The sequence below is a fragment of the Balaenoptera acutorostrata genome, chromosome 3, assembly GCF_949987535.1.
Source record: "Balaenoptera acutorostrata chromosome 3, mBalAcu1.1, whole genome shotgun sequence".
In the NCBI taxonomy this organism is placed as follows: domain Eukaryota; kingdom Metazoa; phylum Chordata; class Mammalia; order Artiodactyla; family Balaenopteridae; genus Balaenoptera; species Balaenoptera acutorostrata.
Genome location: NC_080066.1, coordinates 61,650,415 through 61,676,883, shown reverse-complemented (window position 1 = coordinate 61,676,883; position 26,469 = coordinate 61,650,415). Strand labels below are relative to the sequence as shown.

Here is a 26,469-nt window from a genome sequence, read left to right as displayed (position 1 = left end):
CCTGAAATAGGACCATGGAAAAGAAGGGACAGGTGGTGAAAGAGCTGAGGCAGGCCGTTGACCATGTCTGGTGCGTGGCTGGATGTAGGATGAGGGCACTGTGCTAAGATTTCACGGAGGAGCAACCCCAGGAGGATGGTGATGCCATTAACTGAAATATGAATCAGAAAAGCCAGAAAGATGAGCTCTCTGTGGAGCATGCCCATGAGATAGCCAAGTCAAGAGAAAGCCTGTAACCAGACAAAAATGTGAGTTCGGTACTCAGAAGGGAGGTCAAGTTTATCTAGTCCTCTCATAAACTTGATTTAGTTCAAACTGTGGGAATGTATGAGATTGTAGTGGTAGAGTCTGCAAATTGGGAAAAGGCCCACCCAGCTAAGTGACCTAAAGCAGGAAAATTCGGAGAGGATGTAGCAAAGAACAAGGGCCCACAGATCAGAGTCCAAGATTGCAGAAGGCTTGAGCAGAATGAGGAGAAGGCAGGAGTTGAATCTCTGGTAAACCTCAAAAAAAATACAATCTTGGTACTAGTGGAAGTGGATATCCAGTGCAGTGAGTTAGTTGGGAATATGGAACGGGGAGGCTGAGGAGGCAGTGAGCACAGCGTATTTTTAAGTGTTTTGGTGAAGGAAAGGCCAAATTGATTCCCAGACAATATATAACGTTCAGCTCCTGTTTCTGTGTTATTCATGTCTCCTTTTATCCCCTCGTCACCATTTGGTGAGCCACGACGCAGTAGATTGGACCGTCTGTCTCTGTGGCTGCACGCTGGCTGGCCTCCAGCCCTTAACTTCCCTGCTCTAAATAAAATCCACCTTGCTTTTGCCACCTTTCAAAGAATCTGGGTAGCCACTGACCAAACATGTAGTCTTCAAAGTACACTCATCAACTTTAGAAGGGCAGGCCTTCGTCATTCTACACAGGAAGAAACTGAGAACAGAGAGGAACAATTATTTCTGCATATCGTCATTAGCTTTATGGCAGGCTGCCTCCTTATTCCTACGTGGAACTTGTCCTGTTATATCATACCTGAGTCAGTAGATTGACCCTGCTGTGCCTCAGTGTTATCCCTGAATGGACAAATGACAGCCTTTTGCCCAGAAGCAGGGTGGACAGTTGGTAAAATTATGGCTCAGTGTCAGTGGGACATTCTTTTTTCACTGTTGTCATGAGACCATTTTATAACAAATGCTGCTATGTGAGACCACATGAGAAACTGATGAAATTACCTCGAGGAAGGTGATGAAAATCTTTTATAAGCAAAAAGTATAAATTTCTGACTTATTTTTCCAGTAGTTCCAACTCTGTGGTACTAGGTATCTTCTCTTTTTAAAGTAGTCCTGGTCTTTGTTCTCAGGGATAGAGCACACAAAGCTCAGTGAAGATGTACACTTTCCTATTACAGCACTGGAGCAGCTTCTTTTCTTCCAGCTATGCCAAGAATCTTGTTAAAAGCTTGCAATAAAGTAGAGGTGAACTGTGGAGACCAGCATCTTTTATTGCATTTTGACTCTGGAGTCTCTGTTGATCTCATTTGGGTGGATGCTGAGAAAGCAAGACACTAAATGAAAAAGCATTAATAGGAATAACTATGATTGGTAGGAATTTACAACTAGTTCAGACTATAGGATCAGGCAGTTAATTACTGGCTTAGTGACAAGGAAAAAGCTATAAAGGAAACCACTTTCATGATCATAATTCAACACAAATATGCCCAGCGTTGGAACTTCACAGAAAGTGATTGATCAGCAGCCAGCTCTACAGACTCATAGCCATCCTAGGTCAGTGTCCACTTTATTTCAGAGCTGAATGCATACAGAAGTGCCTTCAAGTCTCAACTGGAAATTGATTTAGAAAGGAGAAGTTTGGCGTACTCATGTAAACCTAGAATCAAAATGAATTGTCTAGTAGGAAAAGAGAGCCATAGCTTTAATTAATGAGGTGAGAGGACATAGATGGGAATTATAAATTGGGATTCAAATTAAGTGAATTCCTAATCTGGGCCCTCAGCAGGTTATTGAACTGTGCTGTGCCTCAGTTTCTCTAGTGTGATCATCCTGGGTGTCATTCTGTCAGCCTAAATTACTGGCTCAGGAACACAGGTGATTTTCTTTTGATCCATATGCTGAGTGGGAGCATAAAAAGATTTGATGAGTACAAATCACAAATAAAATAGTAAAATCTTATACAGTTGCCTTCTTGAATTTCTCTTCTAGACTCCAAAATGTTTTTTGGGCATGTGAATATTTTTGCAGCAGTTCAAGCTGTAAAATACCTGGCCTACCTGACAGGTCTCATAGCAGATTCCTAAAGCATGGAGTTCTGAGTACTTGGGGCCCAGACAGCATTTATATATTAAACACTTAATCCATTTTGAATATATTTGTAACAGCATTGAGTGTGTATAGGTCTTAGCTGTGTAGCAGCAAGTAAAGCAGTACTCCTCCTGGACAGATCAAGGAATTGAGGTCAGTCAGTGATCAGCCTGTATTCTTAGAGTGAGGTTGTACCAAATAATGGATATCAATTTAGAATTTGCCAGTTTTCATTCTATACTCTTTCCTGTATGGAGTTGTGCTTTTGGGTAATGTGACAAAATACCACAGATGGTATAGTGTGTGTGTGATCTTCAGTGTTTCTCATTTTTGTCCCTCTACCATTCATTCCCTACAATATCCGTCTCACTTAAAGTTCACTGAGGAACTGTAAAGTGCATAGTGCGAGCTGGAAATGAGAATCCCTGCTGATAAAGTGGAAGTCAGCTGAAGGCATACTAGGCTGAGTGGGCCCATAATAGAAAGATAAAAGCTAATGTAGAATATTTTTGAAGAGTCCTGTATTTTGTAATTATTGCTTTCTTTGGGGAAAAGAGAAAATTGAATGGAATGATGAAGAACAGTGTTGTTTTGTGTGGTTTTGTGCAATACAAAACCCCTGAGCCTCCAAGGCAGCCTGGACTCAGCAGACAGCCCTCATTGTTCAGATTTTACTCATTTGTGTAGTCAGGTCATGAGTGTTTATTACCCAGATTTGTCAGCCATTGCCCCCTCCCCATCACCTTGCCAACTTCCATGTGTTTAATAAAAGCTATGCATATATTCTAGCTGTTCTGAGTAAATAAGCCTCATGGCTACACCAGGTCAGATGTCACCTTTCTTAGTATTTGTGCAGACATACTGAGCATGCACTAGGTGCCTTGCTCTGTGCTGGAACCCAAAGATACAAATATCTGCTCTTAAGACAGACAAAAAAAAAAATGTGATAGCTGTAATAATAGAGACACGTACATGAGATGCAGGTGAAACAGAAAGGAGGTTTAGGGTATATAGCACTTTCTCTCTTTGACACACATGATGCATGTGATGACTTTGAAAAAAGTAAGTGGGAATCCCTCAGGCATATGAGGGGATAAGAGGGACCTAAATCAGAGAGAATACCTGGAGGGTAGGAGTAGGGCTCTGGCTGCATGTAGTTCAGTGTGGCAAAAGTAGAAGAGGGGTGAGAAATAAGACTAGAAAGAGAGGCCAAGCCAGGACTTTATCCTGTGAAGATAATGAGGAACCACGAGGAAGTTTATCCAATTTTTTTTTTTTTTTGAAAGGTGGCTCTGGTGACCACGTAGAAGGTGTATTTGAGGGGAATCACATGAGAGGCAGGGAGACCAGTTGGAAATCTTTTGTAGTAGACCAGCAAATGATAATGGTAGCCATAGAGATGGAGAAAAGAGGATAATTTGAAAGTTATATGGGAACAAGATCAGTAGAAGTTGGTAATTAACTAGATGCAGGGAATGAAGATGGAGGAGAAATCCAGAGTGAACTTCATATCTCATCTAGATGTTGGGACAGATAACAGAGCCATTCACCAATAGAGGGCATACTGGAAGAACAGGGTATTTGGTGGGGAAAAGTTCAGGTTTGGTTATGTTGAGTTTAAGGCATCCATCTATAGGATGGGACATACATGGAGAGAAATCAAGTAGGCCGTTGTATAGATAAGTCTGAAGCTCAGAGACAAGTTTGGATTGCAAATGTAGATGTGGAAGCCAGCAGTATATCAAGATGGCTGAAGCCGTGAGCTTACTGAAGGGAGTATGTCAGTGAGAAGAGAGGATAGAGAGCAGACCCCTCAAACACCAGCATTTCAGGAAGCCTTTGGGAGGAAAGTAGAGTAAGTAAGAACAGATAATACCCCACTCCGCATTCAACAACTGATTTATTCCATAGCCATCCTGTTTTGCCAAATGTCCACCTTTTCCCCCCACCTCCCTACTTTGTTGCCTTAAACTGAATATCTATTCCACTCCGCAATACTGAAAGGGCAGCAAGATGTACACCCTCTTTACAGGTCCCAGGCATCGTGGGCATTCTGAAAGGGTCAGTAGCATTAGACACATAACGCTGTCTTCTCCTTCCCAGCTGCTTTTAATGAGGCTTTACAGTCAATGCCCCCCACAGTCTACTTTTTTAAAGTTAGCTATCTAGGTTGAGATTATTATAACAAACATAAATGCTTTATAATGGCAAATTTGCCTCAAAGATATGCAGAGTAGTTGCCATGAGCAACACAGAAAATGAGCTCCTGCACTGAAATGAATGTTTGGAATTAAACTTCTCAGGTTGTGTGTGAGGATCGATTGTCAGCTCTGCTTCCCCACTAAGATCAGGCTTGTGTTAAGTGTTGTATATTTTGACCTGGGTCTAAGAAGGTCTCAGGAGAGATTAATTTGGCTCTGATTCTGGTAGCATTTTTTTCCCCCATTTTCCAACAGATGATTTAACAGTGGTTAAGGAGTCCCCCACCCCACTGTATTTAGGGGCTCTGGCCAGATTGCTTCAGGATGCTGTGTTCCACAGATAGGAAGCTTGAGGAGCTGTCGGATACTTGTTTGAGTGCACAATTGGTAGGAATCAATATTTCTCCTTCCCCTTCTCTGTTCTCACTTATCTTTATTAACTCAGACAAGCACTCAGTTTCCCTCAAACCTCTGTTTTTGTGACAGTGTGTTGTCCACATTGGTGGGTGTGGAACTACCAGCTGGCTGACTGTCCCTTTTGATGTTCTTCTGGCTTCCTCTGGAGAAGCAGCTCCGGAAGGTGTGCCTTGTGAGTGGGCAGAGAGGCAAGAGTCACTGTGCCCAGGATGGGCATCCCTTCCTGCTTGTGCTCCTCACACGAAGTGTTCCCTTTTCATGAATTAGGCATTGCCACCTTCATAGAACCAAGAACTTGTCCACAAAGAGGACCTATGGCATATTTTACAAGATTCAACCTTCACCAGCCTGGTTTTGTTCTCTTGCTGCAGTTTCCGTGCAAACGACTCCAGGATCTTGATGTTGCAGCTCCCTCTAGTGTCACTGTGGCTCAGGCTCTCCTAGGGCTTTTCTTCCCGTTCAGAAAATGTACACAGTACAGTCTGTCAAAATTGGCAGCATTTTAAATAGGCTTTCCTCATACATAGTTAAGGCAAATATGAGATGATTTTTCTCCCATTACAAAAGGGAATCTTACATGAAGATATGGGGAAATTCCAGCTCCAGTTTTGTTCCTATTTCAAAATTTTGTGAAGCCGAGGAGTCCTGTGGAAATCATTCTTCTTGAGGAGTGGATCTTTCATTTCAAGCCAGCTACGCTTTGTAAGGAAGGAGTATGAATTCCTTTCAAGAAAAGTAAATAAAAATGGGAGGCCGAGAAGAAGTTACCTTGATCTCTGCTAGAGAAAATACTGGGTAAGGGAAGAAGGAAAACAACAACAACCAGCTGGAAGAACCCTGTCCATTTGTTCTGGAAAGAGTGGCTCGTTTTCTGAAATGACTTTTGGACTAGAAATTTATCACCTGAAGTCAGGTCATTTTGAGTTTTTTTTTTTTTAAACTAAAGGAGTCAAGTTATTAATATTTGAAAAATGGCTACTATGTGGTACACAGAATAACATAATACTCCTACCTAAATTAACATCATCGCAGGCTCCATAATAAAGATTTATGAGATACTCATCATATGAGAAATCCTATTATGCAAATCTCCATAGGTCTGTGTTTTGGTTGTAACTGTTCTCATGGTTATGAGCCAATTAAAAGCCCTGCTATTTTGTTTTCCTCTTTCACACTCCAGTCTTCTCCCTTTCTCCTTTGCCCTTACAACTAGAGTGACCTATTATTCTCCAGCCTGTCTACATATTATAAGATGAAGAGATAAGGAAGTGCTAGCTCCTCAGCTTGGCTATTTAGGCAGACCATTTTCCTTCAGAGCATCCAAAATGACTGAACAATTTATCATTTCTTCTTCGTAAATCACTTTGAACTTTTATCTCAAGTTGATCTGAAGCTAAACATAAATTCTTGTTGTAGGATCCATGCTCTTATCTACTCACAAAGCTCTAAGATATCTTATATAAATGTGTGTGTGTGTGTGTGTGTGTGTGTGTAGATAAAATTAGAATAGAAATAACAATTAGAGCATCTTCTCTGCTTCTAATGCCAAACCACAAGGTGGCAAGTTTTTTTCAGTGCAACTTGGTATAGTGAAAACTACAGTTGGGCCAAACAGTTCTCTCTCTCTTAGCCTTAGGTTGGCCCGTCTTAGATCAGAACATGCTGTTGATCTTGACTTTTTTGTCAGGGCTGACCTGGCATGGAGGTGTGAAACTTTAACGGTCCCTCTTTAGCTGCCCTCTATGAAACCTATGGTCAGAGAGCCTCCCTGCTGGGGCTAGTGGCTCTCAGACTCAAAAGAAAGATGCATTTTTCTATCTTGCTCTCTTTGTTCGAAAAAATATGAGGATTCTATAATGCATCATTTTAACATTTACAAGTTGTTAACTGTTTTAGTCATTATGAATGTTACATTTGTACAGCTTTGTAGTTTACAGATATGCTCTACATACTTGATCTCATTTGATTCTCATAATTGCCCTGTGAAGTATGTTTCAGTATTCTTTATATTGTCTCCTTTATTAGAAAGACTGGGACCCAGAGAAATTAAGAGAAATGCCCAAGGTTACACAGCTAGTAGAGAGGCTAAATGCTAGGCCTCTCAAATCTTTGGTGAGTGTCCTTTCTATAGGATGACAGCTAGAGTTTAACTACACAGTCTAATTCAGCCAAACTCAGTGGTATTTGATTGACTTTTCAAAGGCTGAGGAGTTGGGACCTTTGAACTTTCATTCCAGCAGGCAGTGTGATATTGAGCAAATTATTAAAACTGGAAATGGGGTTAATGGTGCCATGTCCTGGATCTAACTCCCATACAACTAAGTGATGACTAGTATAGGATTTTTAAATACCTAGTGACATATAAATATGAAATATTGCCAACAGTACAGTATAGAAAGAATTCATGTTGTGACTAATGAGCATACAGGATTATATATTATGCTGCATGTGCTGAGACTTTGAGAGCTTTCCAAAGATAATACTTTCTGAAAGATATATGTTTGAACTTGAACTCAGTCTGGGGATATCTCTGTTTTAAGACCAGAAGTTTGCTTAAAGAAGAAATGCTTACTGTGCCCTCAAACTTATTAGGTAGGTGGTAGAAGACTTGAAGAAACTTGTTTTCAGACCTCTGTGTGTGTGTGCACACATGTGTGCATGCGTGTGTGTGTGTGGCATTGACTCACTCATATCAAGTCTCTAACTGTAATAAATACGTATAAATACAGTAAATGAGAGAGGGATGTTCCTCTCTCTTGAGACTCCTTTGCCTTTGGTCCCTTTTTAAAAATATCTATTTGAATGGAAATCAGAGCATGCTGCTTCTCCGAACTGAGAACCCATCAGCGTCCTCCTAAGATGTACATTTTTCTTTTTAAATAGAAATGACTAGAAAAGCTTTTCAAAATGTGTATTTTTGTGTTACTGCAATAAACGGGCAAATGTAAACACTACAGAGCACCTGTTGCTGGGAGGCTGTGGTGTTTGTGAGATGCGGCAGCGTGCTCCTGCTGGGGAGGAAGAGTGGCAAGTGCGTACCTGGTTCCCAGGGTCGTGGAGGATCTGTCTGGACCAGACTATTATGATCTATGAACTGGCGTTGGAGACTCAGCCTTCCGTTGTCAACTTCTCATGTCATGTCATGAGGAGAATCCATTTAGGGGTGATTTTATTTACTTTTTGCTTTTCTAACCCTTTAAGACCAGAAATACAATAGTTGTTTTAGTATGTAGAACTCTTGGCTAATGTTTTTGATCAAGCAACTCTTCCTTGATCCGTAACCACTTAAGGTCTTTTTGAGAGGCCTTATTGCTTGAATATTAGGCCTTCAGTGAGGCCTGTTAAGAGAAAGTGTAAAACTCAGACTCCTGCCATTGAAATGTTGGTTTTGCTCTGACTAGTTGAGACCAACGATTCTCTCACTCTTTCATCTCTACCCTGCCAGTGAACCATGAGTGCCTGAGTTGTGACCATCACAATGACATTCGTTAAAAAGTTAGGAAAACCCACAGTTTACCTGGCCAATTGTATGTCACTCTCCTGACCAGTGATATAATAAGGTATTCTGGCCTACTTTATGAGCGATTTATTGAGCTGCTGTATAAGTCTAGGCTGTAAACCTCCACAGAAAGCAGGTGGAAAATGACTTTTTGTTGTTCACTTTTCTAGATGAGGGGCAAGGTACAGTGGAAAGAGGAAGCTTTGGTGTTAGACAGACTTAGGTTTGCAAACTGGTGGCCCTGGGGTTTTTTTGTTTTGTTTTGGTTTGGTTTTTGTTTGTTTTTTTAATTCTTAGGTCCTCGGCCTACTTTGAAGAGTTAGTGTAAGGACTAGAGATAATACACATGAAGTTAAGCATGTAGACACTTGCTGTCACTCAGCACAGGATTGCCAAGACCCTTTCTGAAGACTCAACTCTAACACTGTGTCTTCACTGCAAAGCTGTTGCTTTTGCCACTCCAGACTCCCACCAGTCACCTTCCAGGTAACACTTCTTTACACATCATAAGCCTTATTAAGAAAGTGTGCATTTTAAATTGTGTTGTTTGCTTTCTTCTTACAGATCTGTAAGAGCAAAGCTAAAGAATCGCAGCAGTATTATCACAGCTTGGCTGTCCGGCAGAGTCTGGCTGTCCATTTTAACATCCAGCAGGACTGTGGTCACTTTCTTGCTGAAGTTCCTAAACGCCTGCTTCCCTGGGAGGACCCTGATGCCCCTGAAGAGGAAGAGGATGAAATGGAAGCGACGGAAGAGGTGAAAGGAGGAACTGATGGAAAAAGCCCAGAGCCCGGCTCTGAAGCGGAGTCATCCCACAAAGAAAGCCAGGCAGTCGTTAGCAGGAAGCAGAGAAGCCACGTCGTGGTCATCACCAGAGAGGTTCCCTGTCTCACCGTGGCCGACTTTGTGCGAGACTCTCTAGCGCAGCATGGGAAAAGCCCTGACGTGTATGAGAGGCAAGTGTGTCTGCTGCTCTTACAGCTGTGCTCCGGCCTGGAGCACCTCAAACCTTACCACGTCACTCACTGCGATCTGCGTCTGGAGAACCTGCTGCTTGTCCACTACCAGCCCGGGGGACCCGCCCAGGGCCTTGGGCCTGCGGAGCCTGGCCCCACCTCTTCTTGTCCCACGAGGCTCATAGTAAGCAACTTCTCTCAAGCCAAGCAGAAGAGCCATCTGGTGGACCCTGAGATCCTCCGGGACCAGTCCCGCCTCGCCCCAGAGATCATCACAGCCACCCAGTATAAAAAGTGTGATGAGTTCCAGACAGGCATCCTCATCTACGAGATGCTGCACCTGCCCAACCCCTTCGATGAGAACCCAGAGCTGAAGGAGAAGGAATACACTCGAGCAGACCTGCCTCACATCCCACTCCGCTCCCCCTATTCCCGGGGCCTGCAGCAGCTGGCCAGCTGCCTCCTGAACCCCAACCCTTCCGAGCGACTCCTCATTTCAGGCGCCAAAGGCATCCTCCAGTGTCTGCTCTGGGGCCCCCGCGAAGGCCTCTTCCAGACTTTCACCGCCTCCCCCAGCCCAGTGCAGAGGAATGCCCTGCTCCAAAACTGGCTAGACATCAAGCGAACACTGCTCATGATCAAGTTTGCTGAGAAGTCCCTGGACAGGGAAGGTGGCGTCAGCCTGGAGGACTGGCTTTGTGCTCAGTATTTGGCTTTTGCTACTCCAGACTCCCTCAGCTGCGTCGTGAAAATCCTGCAACCCCGTTAACGTGTCCCAGTTGCTGCTCTTACTTCATTGTCACCTTCTTCAAGTCGCTCACATACTTCCCCTTCCTAGTACTCACACAGAATTCAAGGAAAGGGGAGAGACCAGCCTTCCATCCCCATCCATGAACAGATGAGTCCACTCTAAAAGGTTGTCCTCAGCTCTAAATCCAGTGAGACGCTGAGTCCCTCTTAACTTCACAGAAAGTCAGCCGCACAAACATGCAGCTGCCTTCCATGGGAATGCCTTCCGCCCTAACTGTGCCCTGAATGCAGGAAAATGAAGACATATCCTTGAAGGGACAGCTCCTCTGGTTTGAACTCAGTGAGCTGGGTCCAGTTCCTCCATAATTCTGAATATCCCCTGTCTTTTTAACACCGTGTATTTATTCTCACTAGCAATAGACGGATTTAACCAGTCCTTACCATCATCCACTAAGCTCTCACAACAGACTTTCTTCCTTTAAAGGATCAATAACTGACTCTCTTACCAGGCGGAACTGCCATCCTTAGCATCAGCCCAGTTTTGGTTCCGGGGACTGTATCCCTTGTTCCAGGAGGAGTAGAAGGACAAGGAGAGATCTCATCTTTTGGGTCATGAACCCATTTTCATTTCTATTATCAATAAGTGTGTGCACTGCATGGAGGACGGCCCTAACAGTCTCCCCTCTGCTGCCACTGCCTGATTCTCCTTCACCTCTACTCTCTCCCCACTTGCCAATGAAGTTTGGGTTTATCGGCCACTTGTGGCCCATTACAGAGCTGACCCAAGGTGGTGTCACCAGTGCCTCAGCAGGGTGGAGTGCAGTTCAGATCTTATAAATAGCTGGCAGGACACAAGGAGATGATTTTCCTGCATGTGCAATTCTCTAGGGGCCATCAGGGGAACAGAGTTTAAAGTACTGTTCTTTGATCACTGTCAGAGCTGTCAACGTTAGCAGCCAGGGCTGCCGGAGCCCAGATCACAGTTTTCCCTCGAGCAGTAATTGGCCAGCTTCCTTCTGTCAGTAGCCAGCGTTAACTAGTCTACCAAATGCTGTAGACAACAGCCCTGCATGAAACGGCTGTCAGTTGAGCTGTAATGTCTCCTTAGAGGGCATGGCGTGGCTGGCTATTAGGATGGCCAGAAGGCAGGGGAAGGGGAGAAGGCCGCTGATGAGACTGCTGACCTCCTCCTCAGAGTGCCGGCCTTTTCTAGAGAGACTGCCTCCCAGTGCACAGGCACATTGCTCCTTGTGACCCTCTGAAATGGCTCTGGAGGACAGCTCCCAGGGAACTTGGATTGCTGAGGTGGGTGGCTGAGAGCTGTTCACCGTACGTGGGGTCTGTGCTCCTCCTCTATGGATATATGTGCAATTTTGGTATGTATTTTTTTTTAGCTGTATATACAATGTTTATGTTGCAACTTCACCTGAAGCAATATCTCCAGAAACCCTCCCCTTCTTCCCTTGGCACATATTTGAGCTGAGTGACGAGTGTTCCTTCCACCGGTGTGTGTGTGTGTGTGTGTGTGTGTGTGTGTGTGTGTGTGTGTGTGTGTGTTATTCAAAACTGTGAGTATCTGTTCTGTTTACTTCAACCTTGAAATCCCAAGAGTCACTCAGACAGTGTGAGAGTGTGTACACGTATGTACCCGTGTGTGTGCACATGCACGCTGGAAGTAGAGGCCAGGCCTCTGGGGGAGCAACCTGTGGCAGGGTTGATAGACGCGTTCTCTGCACTGGTTGGTGAGACAGCCCTGGGCCCCTCATCTACCGGTGCAGAGTTTGTTAAAGCCAAGCCTGATTGTGCAGTATTACTTAGATAGCACGTTAGTGGCCTTTTGGTAATTTTTAAACTTTTAACATTATTAACAACCTTTCATGTGATTCACCTATATCAAAGAGGATCAAGAAAGGAGAAGAATGTATTTTATTGTGCTCTTCTTTGTTTCTTTTTCTTTTTTTTTTAAGAGAATGGGATATGTGGGGCTCCATATGGAGCATGTGCCTGTCCTCCTGGCCAGCAGTACAGGACTTCCAGGGGAGAGAGCTGGTTAGCCCACAAAGAGTCTTGTCTCCTCTGGCCAGAGTGCAAGGCTCTGCCCCTAGGAACGGCCACAAGGTAGGCATGCCGCTGCAGGCCAGCAGTCCACTCTCTCTCTCGGTGTCCTGTGACATGGCCACACCTTGCCTAGCAGGCTGGTGTCTGGTTCACCTTAGCATAGCCCATGTGCACATAACTCCCTGCCCAATTATACACTGAAGTGGCAGTGCACAGACCACTGACCCTGTCAGCCAGCATGTTCCCTTAGCAGCCCCCCTCCATGGTTTGCATATTGAGACACTTTCTCAATGTCACTCTCGTGGTGCCTTGCCCATGTAAATTTGAATGTTGACTATTTAATGAGGTTTCATATTTAATGAAGAATGTTTCCTGGTCCCTCTATTTGTTCTCTAGGTATCCTGCCTCCACCCCCCCCCCACTTTTTTTCTCTGTTTCTGTTTTGACTTGGACCCAATCTTCTTCATTTTAACTCTATAGTATTATAATCATGGACACCCTCCACTACCATTATCTCATAGCACTGGCAAACCGAGCACCTCTTCACATCAGATGTGTTTAGTACTGTTTTCATATTCAGATTTGTTAAGGGCAAAAGAGTAATGCCAACTAGTCAGAGAAGGGACTCAGGCTTTCCTGAGACAGGTGGCTAGATTAACAGCTCTCTGAGTGAGGGCCAAGGAATGTAAGGTGGGGAGAGAAGAAGGTATTACAGGTTAGAGCAGAATAGGCAAAATAACCCTATTTCTAGGCAAGAAGTATTTACATCAGATGGTCCTCCAAATACTTTTCCAAATATGATGAAATTCAGTCAATCTCATATTATCACAAATATTTTACATTTCCATTTTAATTGTAGTAGGAACTTTGAATACATTCATCAACTGGAAAGAAATCCTGCCCTCAGACACAGACAGACATACATACATATTTATATATATATATATGAGTTTTAGATTGTGACTTGTATAGCACTTTGTTTTCTCAAGTAATGTCAAGTTATTGTCTTCAATACTGATTGGATTTTTTCTCTTCTATTGAAGTTTTACTATAGATTCTTCCATTTATATTGAGAATTTGAACAATTAAGCCGCTATTGGAACTTTTCCTTAAGCCACATGAGCAAGAATAATCTCTCGTACACATTTGGGTACTAGAGAAACAGGACAATGGCTGGAGTAGCCAAGACCAAGACTGAATGTACAGCAGAGTGCCTTGTTAGCATGATAACCTCGTCTGGGAAGGAAGGGAATTAGATGTTCCACAGGAAGGACAGGGGCTGTGAGAGGGCTCTTTTGCTAGCCTGAGGAGAGCCCCTTTGGTGTACTAGCATGATGCCCAGAAGCTAATTCATCAAGAATAACAGCAGGATGGGGAAGAGAGCAGTTGCAACATGTGGAATCAACAACAAAAGAATCGGGAAGGACGTCCACCAACCCCTAGGCTAAGTCTGAATTGGAAGCCAGGAATATGGCAGTGGGTTTCAAGTTTTGCCCTCGGAAGATAAACCGGGTGAGATATATGGGGGACACAAGCACCCACACTCCCTAGCCTACTGATGTTGAGGGGCTAAAAGTAAAACCTATTTGTTAGGATTTTAAGACTCTGAGTAACCTTTCATTGTCAGTGGCGGACAGTTGTGCTTCCAAACTCAGAATAAGTTTGTGAACTTAGAAAACTCTAAGCCAAGAGATCTGAACCTCTAGAAATATTAATGATGTTTCTGGGAGTTAAACTACCTAAAATTGTATTTTAAAGTTTCCAGCATTGTAAAATTTCGATGAAAGATCTCTGGGGCCTACTAAATGGTAGGGCGTAGAAGGATTGCACTCAGCTTCCCAAATTTGAATTAAGAATAGTTTGGTGCTGGGAAGTAACCTGACTTGGTTTTGCTGATAACCTGCAACTAGGATTTTTACCTAGATGTTACCAGCAGTGATCTGAAAAAATACAGGCTAGTTCCAGAAATTGGGATGGACTTATTATACTGCACTATATTCCAAATGATTCTAGATGTATAAATGAAGTATGAGCATACTTCGGGGTTGGCGGGGAGGAACTTGACTCCCTGGGTTAACTCTGACATGTTTTTTATTCCCCTCACTAGTTGATAAGGATTAAAGATTCTGGTTCAGCCTAATGAGTAAATAGGATGGCTGCCCACGAAACCGGGTTATTAGTTTTACCTCATTGAAGCTCATATTCTCAAAGGCCCAAAGTGCTGCGCTGAGACGAATCCAAGTGCCGCTCTTGCTGAAGTGCGCACTGCAGCCCAGCTGTCCGCGCTGAAAGTGGGGATTCCGTTGGACCAAAAATGATGCCACAAGGGAAGCCACAAGAGGTGCAGTGCAAGATCCTAGGTAGAGATTATACCAAAGAAATCAAGCCTTTCTGTCCTGATGCTTCTTAGGTGATGAGGTTGAGTTACGACAGATGCCATGGGAGGAGAATTCACATACATTCCACATCCAGGTATTCAGCTGATAAAATAATGCATCCTCAAATAAGCACCTATTTTTTTAAAACAAGTCCATTTTGTGTATTAGGGGAAAAAAAGATGATGATGATGATGATGAAGAAAACCTTGCACAGATTATAAAGTTCCCCATTATTTAAGGAGAAGGAACTGTTTCTTCTCTCATTGACATGGTTGTGACTATTGCCCAGACTTCAGCTTGGGAACATCATATCCACGTAATACTGAGAGCTGAGGAATATTTTTAAAGAGATATGGTAGTTTCCATAGGTTTGTTTAAAGAACTCTTGGGAAATTTCTTAACAAATTTTAATATTTTTTTATAAACCTTCCTACTGAGGTGTTTATCACTCACCGTCACCACCATTTAATATTTATAAGTGCCCAGAATGTACAAGGTGCTATACAGCTGTTAAACACCCCCCTCTCTGCAGCTGTTTGAAATTAGAGTAGGTTTTTGCGTCAGCCACTGCTAGAAGCTTTCCCCACCTGGGCGGGCGGCAGGGGCTTGCATCCGGATGTCCCATCACATGTTTCCCACTCCAGAGAGCCTCCACGTTTATTCCAGCTTCTCACCTTTACCCATCCATTTGCCTCCATGTTTGTTGTTTTTTTTTTTTCAATCCAGAAAGTTTCAGGGAATCCAAAGAGGTCGGACATTTTCTAACCTAGCAGAAGTACAGAGTCATATATTTTGCTACAAATATTATATTATGGAAAATCCACTTTGCCCGTGTAGTGTGTGGAAAGTATGTGTGTGTCCGCACTCGTGATAACTTGAATGTTGAACCAGTCCTATGGCTTCAGGGTAGCATTTTTGAAAGATAAACCACACTGCTTCAGGAAACTTGCTCCAAATACTACTTGGTTATCCCTTCCCTTAGCAGATGTGTGAACACACTGGGATGGGATTTTTCTGTTGATGATATGCCGGGCATTTTGGCGTGAGATGAGGGCGGAAGCCAGATGTTGTCCTTCTCAGTGATTTGAATCATGGCAGCCCTCATTCCACTCTCTCTTTCATTCCCCATGGCTCTGCCCATGCTCTCTTTTTGAAAATCTTGTTTCTTTTGCTCTTTCCTGGAGCTTCACCTCTACTTAACATGTTTTGGAGTTGTATAAACCTACCAGTGAAAGGTCCCCTCTGTCACCAGGTGGTGCCGCCCTTTGGTTTGCTGTGGTACTTTGCTGTGTTCTCTGTGGCATCATGTTACTGTGTAAATAAATTCATTTTCATATACACTAAAAACCAGACAAGCGCTGTCCTTTCAGCAGCTCTCCCACACTGACATGCTGCGGGGGAGGGGGAGTTTGGTTGCAGACGTGGTTACATCTTAAATCCCAGGATGCATGCCCTCTTGAATGCTCCTCCCTGCTGACCTGGACTATATTTCGGTTCATTCCCTCGCTAAATTGAGAAAACTAGGCATGGAAGGGAGCGAGAAGGCCTTCAGCTTTCCCCCAGAGCTCAAAGTGCTGCGGGTTTGCTGTGTGAGATCGCCCCCTGGTGACCAGTCACCATATAGACTTCCTGGGTTTGTACTATTACATGTTTGAGAGGTTTGGTTAGCTGGCTGTGGCTGAGCCTCTGAGTGGCCATCTCAGAGCTCTGCAGACAATATGAGCAAGGCAGGGCCTTGTACAATATCATCTGCTGCAGAATCCACATCGTTTGCCTGTTCCTAAAGGTACACGGTCACACACAAGTGTCCTCACAAAGGCAGACAAGCTAATGTGCAGACACTTCAGGAGCAGAGAGAGGAGGCCACCTGGCTCAGGCAGGACGAGTCGGCAGTGGGCAGTGGCAGTGACAGCTGCCACGTTATTGGAGTAGAATGAATGAAAGTGCAAACCTGAGCTCTAAACCCCTTACAGTGGGCACTGTCTCCAGCCCAGTGTTTCTGCTTCTCTCCACTAGCAAGCACTCTGGAATTTTCAGACATGGTATTTAAGGGATATTCCAGAAAACTGATTGCCATACTCAAGTTTTATGTTGCTGAGGAGGCAAAACCCATATTGATGTGGGCCTCAGAGCTCTCTCTGTTGCCTGGGCCTAGGAGGAAGGGTCAGCAACAAAACTGAGAGACGACCCCCAGGGACACGGGCTCTGCTTGCTGGAGAGGAGCCGGGGAGCTAGCCTTCCTCGTTGTGAGCACAGCACACTGGCTTCTGGAGGAAGAGAGCCAAAGACAAAGACAGACAGCTGGAGCTGCCCCAGAGATGGAGCACGCTAGGCTTGGGTTGCTGCCTAATGCTCTGCTGGTGAGTGGCCAACTGGGGCCCCTGAAAAGATACAAGCTTGGACGGTGGGACCAGTTCAGGGTTGCCCAAGCCTGACTCCAAGTGAGGTGGAGCGAGGTCATCAATGAGATCACTTTGTCCTTTGGTATAACTGGAGACAGATCCTACTTCCCCTCCATCACCTTGCACAGCATGGGATCCATTCCTAGGAATTCCGTTAGTGGGCCCTCAGGAAGACCACTCTTCCCTTTTGATTCTGGGCTGTCCAGAGGTGATGGGCCACTGACATTTGAGTAGGGCCTTTGGCTTCCTACATGCCTGGGAACTGACTTCTTTCAGTGCAGGCCACAAAGAATCTTGAGTTCTTTCCTACCTGGAATTAACTGGTACGAGAAGCTCTCCGGGTGCCTGGCGCTGAGTGAGCACCCTCTGCTCCGGGAGCTCTTGCTGCTTTCCAAGCCCTAGCAAATTACGCTTCCTTTTAAGTGAGCCTGTGCTCTACAAGGGAAAGAGCTTCATTAGTGCCTCAGGAGCCAAGGACTGCAGTTGGCGGATCACAGGTTGCCAGTAAGAGCAGGTCGAGGTAATTAACAGCTGAAACTTAAAAATTGGATTGCATATGGTGGTTGGGGGTGGGGGGTGAGTAGGGAGTTGGTTGCCAAGGTCTGGTTCTCTCAAACTTGCAAACCTCTGAGTGGAAACAGGCTGCCTGGGTATAACCCCTGATCTCCTGGAGATAATAGATAACTCTCCGCACACACGTATCCCAACCAACTATTCCCTTACCCTCTGGAAGGTACATGGAAGCAACCAAAAGGCTGAGCCTTACTGGTCACCAGTCCCAGTTTGAGAATCCAAGCAGGGCTACTGGGTGCTGGGGAATGTGCTCGGTGAGGGGGACCCGGGGCCCCAGGAGTAGAGGGGCTCCGAATCTCTGTCAGGGGGGCAGAGCTCTCAGCTCTCTGAGTCCATCACCTCCACCACCCATCGCTCACCAGCCCACACCTGGGCTGGAGTCTTGGAACCATGGGTTGGAAGTCAGGCAGAGTGAAAACCTGCAAACCCGTGGCTCCTCATCAGGTCTTCCTCTCCCACAAGCGCCTCTCGTCCCTGCGCCTCCCTCCACCACACACCCGGGGGCACATCCTAACCCTGCCGCCGCGGCCATCCCAGGCCAGGCCACTCAGGCCCCCCGATGCTGAGGACAGAGCCCCACTGTGGGTGTCAGGCTCTGCAGGCCTCTTTCCCTCAGGCTCTGAGTGGCTCAGCGCCCCCCACTGGCTGACCTCTGCCTCCTGACCCTGGGCCTCCTCCAGGTCAGGGCAGCTGGCCTTTCCCCTGCGCTCTGTGGCCTGGGCGCTGCTCAGAGAGCCCCTGGGCTGCCGCCGGTGGGAGCGTCAACACTACCAAAGGTGAGAGTGTGCTTCATCCCCACAGCCATCCAAGGAGACGGCTCCATTCTGCCCATTTTCACTCAGCTAATCAGAGTCAGGATATAAACCCAGATCTGTGTGCCTTCTTGGCAGTGCTCCTTCCTAGGAGCGCAAAGGAGAGCACGGGAGAGCTTCTTAGGGTTGAACTAGCTTCATTTTACCTTCACAAGAACCCTATGAGGTAGGTTCTAGAATTATCCCCATTTTACCCATGAGAAGACAAGCCAGAGAGGCTTTGTTTGCCCCAAATCCCTAGTGAGGAAACTAGCATTTGTCCTCAAGACAGTCCGCCTCCTCCTCCCAGCTTCCTGGAGCTCATGGCCTTCCTCCCTCACGCCCTGCTGTCGCCCCAGAATCATCAGTGGCCTCCCGGTGCCCAGAGAAGACAACCCAACTGCAGAGCCCGAGTCCCGCCACCCGGCCATGCTTACTGCTGGCCAGACCCCCAGGCCCTGCTTAGGCTGGCCTCCTTGCTGCTCGTCAAACACACCTGGAGATTTCCCTGCCCACAGTGTTCTTGTCCTTTTTCCTCCCCATTCTTCAGGGCCCCATTCAGCCAAGAAGCTTTTGGGGTGACTCCAACTGGGAACGTTCCCTCAGCTATCTGCAATCGCCAGCCTGCTCCTCAGACTCAGCTCTCGGCCTGACGTGTGTCCTGCCTCCTGCCTCCGCCCACTCCTCCCCTCTGTCTCCTCTGAGCGAGACTCGCAGGAGGGGCGGGGGCAGAACTGCTCCTGCCCGCAGGTCCTGCGCCGGCCTCCCCCGCTTCCCATCCTCGCTCCAGCCCTCTGACCCCGATTCTACACATGAGGAAATTGAAACTCAGAATGAGTAAGAAACTTGTCCAAATAAAGATGCAGACGTAGAGAATGGATGTGAGGACACAGGGAGGGGGAAGGGGAAGCTGGGACGAAGTGAGAGAGTGGCATGGACATATATACACTACCAAATGTAATAAAGCTAGTGGGAAGCAGCCACATAGCACAGGGAGATCAGCTCGGTGCTTTGTGACCACCTAGAGGGGTGGGGCAGGGAGGGTGGGAGGGAGACACAAGAGGGAGGAGATATGGGGATATATGTATATGTATAGCTGATTCACTTTGTTATACAGCAGAAACTAACACACCATTGTAAAGCAATTATACTCCAAAAAAGATGTTAAAATAAAAAAAAGAAAAACTTGTCCAAGGTTGCACAGCTGGTAAGTAGTAGGGCTGAGATTCGAACCCAGCCTTGCTCACTCGGAAGCCAGTTCTCTTCCCCACCACGTCACAAGTCTGCTAGCCTGTTTCTATGCCAATGTATAATTCTGGGTCCTACGGTCATTCACGCCAACCGTGACAGACTGGGGCAGCCTAGGAAGGCTTCCTGAAGCAAGCGGAGTGGGGATGGGGAAGGGGGCAAATCCAGAAAGGGCCTGTCAGGCTGAGCAGTCAGATCCTGGCTCCTTCTATAAGGAGCTGTCCAGGAACGGGGTGTCTGCTGAGGAGAGGGAGGTACTGGCCACCTGTGGAAGCTTCCCACTCAAGAGGCCCCGGAGCAGACTTGCCTCCCTCCACCCCACCTCTGCAGGTGGAGAGGGGCAAAGTTTGCCAAGCTAGTAAACCCCAGCTTCACCCACCCAGCAGGTGCCTACCATGGGGGCCTCCTAGGACTGCTTCTGGGACAAAAAAAAAGGCAACTGAGTGACCATCAGCCACCATAGAGGTAACTGGCCACTTTGGCAACTTTCTTTTCCTGTGTGTGTGGGGGGATGGGTGGGAAGCAAAGGGGTGGGCAGGAATCTACCTTCCATTCCTCCACCCTCTCCATTCCCCCCATGCCGTGGTGATCTAGATGGTAAAGTGCTCAACCCCTTGCCCCATTTTCGTGCAAATATACACAAAACATACACATACACCTGTACAATGTGTACAATATTCTGCAAATTGCTTTCCTCCCTTAACTCACTTAAGGGCTGACCCAATAGACATCACGATCACGGCACTTCTCAAAAGACAGCTTCTCTCACTAAAAATGACAGTATTATATAGCATACATATATGTAAATTTATTATTCTTCTTATCATTTCTGCTTCTCTGGGCATCTAGTCACATTCTTGTAGGGATGGCTAAACAAAGAAATACGAGAAACTACAAAACTCTCCCAAGAATTATAATAGAAGATGCGCAGATAGAGAGATGAGCCCCCAGGTTGGGCAGAAAGACCATGTATCTCCTCAAATATTTCAATGAAATTTGAATCTTAAACCTCAATGGCTTGTTGTTGTTTTGAGCTTTACAGAATGGTTCTCAGAGTCACTTGGAAGAATGAATAGGTGAAAGAAACCCAGGAATTGTTGAAATTGAGAGTCTATTTAAGTATATGAAAAAGCTATGATCAATAAAACAGTGTGATACAGATACAAGAAAAAAAAAGGTCAGTGTAATGGAATAGGTAACTTAAAAACAAAGCTTATTATCTATAAAAATGCAATATAGGATCAGTAAGACATTACCATATGGAAGGGAAAGAAAGTCTTATCCAATAAGATGTGCTGGTACAATCAGTTAGCTATGTGGAAAATAATCTGCACTCTGTAAACTCAAATAAATCCAAGCAGATCAAACAAGGAGCTACATGGCACAAAGGAAAGAAAAAAGAAAAGAAACCCTAAGAACTAGAAAGAAAGCTAAGTCAATACCTGTTTTATCTGCTGTTGATAAAGGATTTTCTAACTTATAAAGCAACAGAAGGCACCTGAAAGGGAAAGATCAATAGGTTTGACTACATAAAGATGATAAACCTTCATCCACTGAAAACATTAGAAACAAAATTGAAAAATAAATAACCAGCCAGGAAAACCATTTCAACAAATATAATGGACATAGGGTTAAAATCCTGTTATAAAGAGCTTATACACATCATTAAGAACATAAAATGCCAATAGAGAGATGAGAACAGACAAGTCATAGAAGAATCCAAATGCTTAAACTTTCTAGAAATAAGAGAAATGAAAAACTAAGAGGGCATACCTAAAAACCATTTTAATAGCTTTTTCTGATTATAAAAGTGATGTCTGTTTACAGTAGAAAATCGAAAATAAAGTTGACCCACTAGGTCACCATCCAGAAGTGACCATCACTAACGTTTGCTATATATCCCACAAGTGTAGTTTCCTCCGCCTTTTTCTTTTTTAGTTAGGATCCTATTGTTGGCCTCCCATTTTCTGCCTATCAAGTTAACAGAGCTCTTTTTAAAGCTTATACTCAATGCTGGTGACTGTATAAAGTTCAGACAATGTAGGTGCAATTGAATTGGATGAGAAGGGGCTTAATTCATACTGTCCTTTTTCTGAGGCTACAGCTGAGCAGGGGTGTTGGGCAAGGTGTGACACCAGGAGAGAGGGTGGATGTAGAGATTTCAATCTCCAAGATCAGAGCACCAGAGTCTCCAGGGGGCTTTTCAAAAGGACAGACTCTGGGGCCCCACCCAAGTCCAATGACAGAGGCCTCCCTCCCCCCCAGGGTCCCACAGTTATTCTGAGCTTGCTGGGGGCCTCTCTGCCCTGAGTCTGGCTGCCCAGCTTTGGATCCAGGGTTCACCTCTAACTAACCGTGGTCCTCAGGCACACTTTGAGCCTAGGTTTCAATGGAGAGTTCTAACTTGCAGGGTTGTTGTGAGGATTAAAGGACGTAGTCCAACAAATGTGTTTAGCCCTCTGCCTGGCAATAATAGTATGTGCTCAGATATTGTTAGCTCCAAAGGATGAACTCCAAGTATTTGCTTTCTGTTTTTATAACTAAGGACCCATCAAGGGATTTTTGCTGAACAAAGGCACTATGAATTCAAATCTCTGCCTCATGAGAGTCAGAAAACTGCTTGCAGCTTTCAAATGGCAGTTTCTCCAGCTTTGCAAATATCTCCTGGCTAAGTTTCAGAAAGCCCTGCTAACAGTCCTTTCTCTAAACACCTCCTACCTGCCCAAGGTGACACAGGCAGAAAGGGGCTCAGGCCCCTGAATCCAAGCCTGCCCCTTAATTCCTTACCCAAGCTTGATCCTATAAAGGGAAGGGAGTGCCAGGCACAGCGATGAGCTGGCAGGAGGGAAGGGGGCTGAAGCAGGAAGTGGGGGTGAGGGTGAAGGCGGCTGTGGGCAGCTCCTCTGGCTCTGTGCCTGCTTGCTCATTAGAGGGTTGCTGTCCAGAGAAGCATCCCCTCTCTCTTGACGAGGGGCTCGGCCAAACCCTCCCCAGCCCCGCCTGCCCTGTCCTCACCTTTCCACACAGCCACATCAGGCCTGTCATTGCAGCTCCCTCACGACTGACACTGGGCCTTGGCATAATAAATGCTCCAGTCGTATGTACTTTATTTTGGGGAAAGTCATTAAACCGCTTTTGTGGAAACATTTTAATTGAATTAGATTATTTTCTGATTGTAATAAATGTTAATTAATTGAGTGGGCCTGGTGTCCTTGGATCTAGCTGGCTTCTCTTGGTTTAATTAGGAGGATAGTGCAGACTTACTTCCTTTTGTCATAAGTCAGAGGTTTAAATTTATCTTTTGTGCTAATAAAGTGATCAATCGGGTGCAAGGAGCAGATTATTTCTTATGTCTGAAATTTAACAGCCTGCTTCATTCACAAGCCCCTGCTTGGCATCAGCAGGGCATGACCCAGTTCTCTTGTCTTGTCTTGGCTTAATGAGGTTTATCCATTTCTTGGGGGAAAAGAAAGAAATATTAAGTTCTGCAAACATCCCTGTGTTTCCCAAGAATGCTAGTTACCAGATTCCAGGGGGATGAAGTTGCTGGTTCCCGTGGGCACAGCTGACCAGAGAAGCAGGTGGTCTGTGAGGCATGGAGACCCCCCAAACTTTTTGTCCACCCCTAGAGTAGGCAGGCAGACCTGGGAAGTTCCAGAAACTCAGAACAGCCCAGAGACCCTGGCAGCTTCCTCATTATAGAGATGCTGAAACTGCAGCCCAGAGAGGGAAAGGGCATGACCAAGGCCACACAGTGTGGCCCTGGTCTAGTGACATCTATAGCTCATGGAGTCTTTGACTAATAACAAATTCAGTTCGGGTCAACTAAAACGGACACGAGCCAGACCCTGGATTAAGGGTGAGGGTGGAGATAGGTCCAAAGGAGGTTGCACAATGGTAACGATTATGTAAACTGGGTGACAACAGAGGGGTCCACACAACATAAAAGGCAGCATAAAAGACCAGGCATATTGTCTCAGACTTGTTGGGGAGGAAGGGTGGTCTGGAAGCTTTCAAGATGAGGCGTGTCAGCACTAGGTTTTGAAGGATAAAAAGGGAGTTCACCAGGTGGACAAAGTGGGGAGAAGGGCATTCCAGACAGAGGAATGTCTGCAAGTGCAAAGCCAAGTTTATTCTGGCATGTTCTAGCAAACACGTGAGAGTCACAGGAGGCTCTCAGAGGCTCAGATTTGCACTGGAGGAAAATCCCTCTAGCTGCTGCAGTAGAGGAGGGTCCAGAGGGGGAATCTATGGGCAGGGAGAACCTGCCCATAAGGTGAAGGAGGCTGGGAGCCCCTCAGCTCAGCTCATTGCCATAGAGATGGAAGAGCAGGGCCAGGTCCTGAAATATTTAGGAAGTAGAGTCAACGTTTTCTGGCTTGGTCAGGTGTCCCGAGGAAACCCTGGGAGGGAGCAGGTGAGGAGGAAGGGAGGGGTGACACCTTCCCTTTTGGACAAGCTCCTTGACAACTTGGAGCCAAGTTGTTGTTGAATGGTTGTTGTTCTTCCTCTGAATGGTTCTGCGAGGTGCTAAGACTTGCAATAGCAGCAATAGCTCACATCTAGCAGCTTTCTTCAGCCAGATACCATTACATGTGCTTTGCCTGCATGATGCATTCCATCTTCAGTATAACCCTGTGAGGTGGATCCTGTTCTTACCCTATTTCACCAGTGAGAAAGCCTGGGCATAGAGAGGGGCAATGACTTGCCCAAGGTCACTAAGCTTCGCAAGTGGGAGAGCAAGCAGCAACTCCCCAGGCTGAGCCAGACCTACCCCAAATAAGTGTGCTCCACGTTCAAATGGGGCCTTACTGACTCTTTACCCCAAATTATCCCTAATAGATGACAAGAGTCTAGGTTTTCCTTTGAGGAATCGAAAGACCTTCCTAGCGCCAAACATCATTCCGCAGAAGCACCAGGGACGACCTGGGCATCTTGTTTCCTCCCCCATCCATGCCCAGGCCCTTCTTGCTGGTAGGAGGAGTTGAGCCAGGCTGCGCTTCCCTCTTGAAGGCCCCACAGTATAGCAGGAAGGGCCTGGGTTCAAACACGCTTTGCCCTGTGTGACCCTGGACAAGTCCCTCTCCTCTCCAAGCCTCAGTGACTCACCACGTCGGTATCAGCCTCCGCCCCCAGGGCTGGCGTGGGGTCCCCAGGGTCCTGGCACATGGTAGTCGATGACTGCTGTGATTATGGCTGCCCCAGCCTCGCTCTTGTCTCCCTTCAGGCTGAGGGGGTCTGAGGACCATCTTCCGAAAGGTGTCCTCACAGAGGCAGCCTCTAACCCCAGAAATTGGACCCCAGGCCTGCCACCTAGGAATCAAGCTCACTGTTAGTGGACCCTCTTGTTTTAGTAGGTCCCCACCCTTCAGCAAACCCTTTGGTCGTTGCTTTGCCAGGAGCCCCAGCAGTACACCCCTTCCCCATGCACTCGCCACGCTGTCTCTGCCTGTCAGGATTCCATTCACCCTTCAAGGTCTCTGTCTGCCTACCTCCTCCGCAACCCCATGGGGCCTCTCCCCACCTGCTCTCTGCCCCGTTCTGGCCCATCTGCCACTGGGTACTTGTCCGATGCTGGCAAGCTCCCAGGGCGGACCCATGCCTCTAAATCGCCCCCGGGGCCTGTCAGAGCCGTTCCTGTGGAGTGCCAGCTCAGGGTTGTGGATGGATGGAGATGGGATAGAATTTGCTAGGGTGAAATTCTCCTGTCCAGCCTCCCCATCACACGCACACGTGTGCACACACGTATGCCGTCTGGCCCACCTTCCCATTTTGTGGCTACACTGGCCTTCTCTCTAGTTCTGTCCCATCTGGCTCTGGGGCCTCTCCCTACTCTGTCGTGCTCCTCACTGGGCTGCTCCAGATGCTTACCTGGGCCCTGGTAAATAGTCCCACTCCACCCTTCTCACTGGGACATAACCTGACTTTGGGACAGGGCCTGGCCTTAGGCAAGGTGCCACCACACACCACTGTGGCCCTGGGAAAATAAGAGGAACATGGCTTGGGAGCTAGTCATCTACAGGCTCCAGGAAACTCCCACAAAATCCGGGGAGAAAGCAAACCTAGATCCTTCCCAGTGAGGCCAGGAAAGGGAGCCCTGAAAGCAAGATTAGGAAGCTTTTCCCTCTCTCTCCTCACTTCCTAGAGAGCAAAGCAGCAGAGTCAACTGGCTCCCAGTTGATGACTTTCCTGTCACCCCCACCTTCACCTGCAGGATAGACCAGCTGTTGGTGTCAGATTAATGACCACAATTAAAAGCAAAATGCCCTTGCTGTGGCCCACTGTCCTCCCACACCTGTGAGTCTGGAGGCTGAGCTCTAAGCCCTGGGAATGGAAGATTTGTAATGAAATCAGACAGGCCTCTTAACCGCTGATGGTATCAGGGCCCAGGGGAGATGCAGACTTATTTCCTAATCTCCCACGGAGCATCTGTCAGCCCCACCACACAGCAATGTCATTCCCGTGCGTAGCAAGGACCTTCCATGGGGCTGGCTGTCCACTGCCTGCCAGGCCGCCTCCCCGGTCTCTCCTCCAGCCCCTTCTTTTCGCCTGGGCTCAGGCTGAACCTATATTCACACACACACACCCTGGTTCATTCATAAATTACCTGTTCTGCCATTTGCATTGACAGAAGAGAAAAATAAGAACATCTCTATAGCAGTGTTCGAAAACAGCAAAGGTACCATTGACAAATTAGTCATTCTGCAGGATTTCTAGAAGCTGAGAAGCAGATGAGAGCAAGCAAAATGAGAAGCCCACTGGTGCAGCACAGCCCGTGACCCACCCAGAGAAGTCTGGGGACCAGTTTTTCCACCAGAGCCCTGAGAGCCTCCCGAGTCTGGGCGGCAGGGCTGAGCAAAGGGGCGGGAGGAGGCCTCTGG

The 26,469-nt window shown here is 46.4% G+C and overlaps 1 protein-coding gene and 1 long non-coding RNA gene across 14 annotated transcripts in view; one reads left to right on the top strand and one right to left on the bottom strand.

Annotated features, from left to right (window-relative positions):
- Positions 1 to 19,296, top strand: part of PEAK1 (pseudopodium enriched atypical kinase 1) — a 289,101-nt gene extending 269,805 nt beyond the window's left edge. For all 13 annotated transcript variants that reach the window (XM_057541915.1, XM_007197657.2, XM_007197653.2 and 10 more), the window contains one exon: positions 8,997 to 19,296. In XM_057541915.1, the coding sequence (XP_057397898.1) occupies positions 8,997 to 10,157 (1,161 nt within the window). In that variant the 3' untranslated portion in view covers positions 10,158 to 19,296. The remainder of the gene's footprint in view (positions 1 to 8,996) is intronic.
- The window catches only part of LOC130707469 (uncharacterized), a 44,407-nt gene that overhangs the window by 15,939 nt on the left and 1,999 nt on the right, over positions 1 to 26,469 (bottom strand). The gene's annotated exons all lie outside the window — the stretch shown is intronic.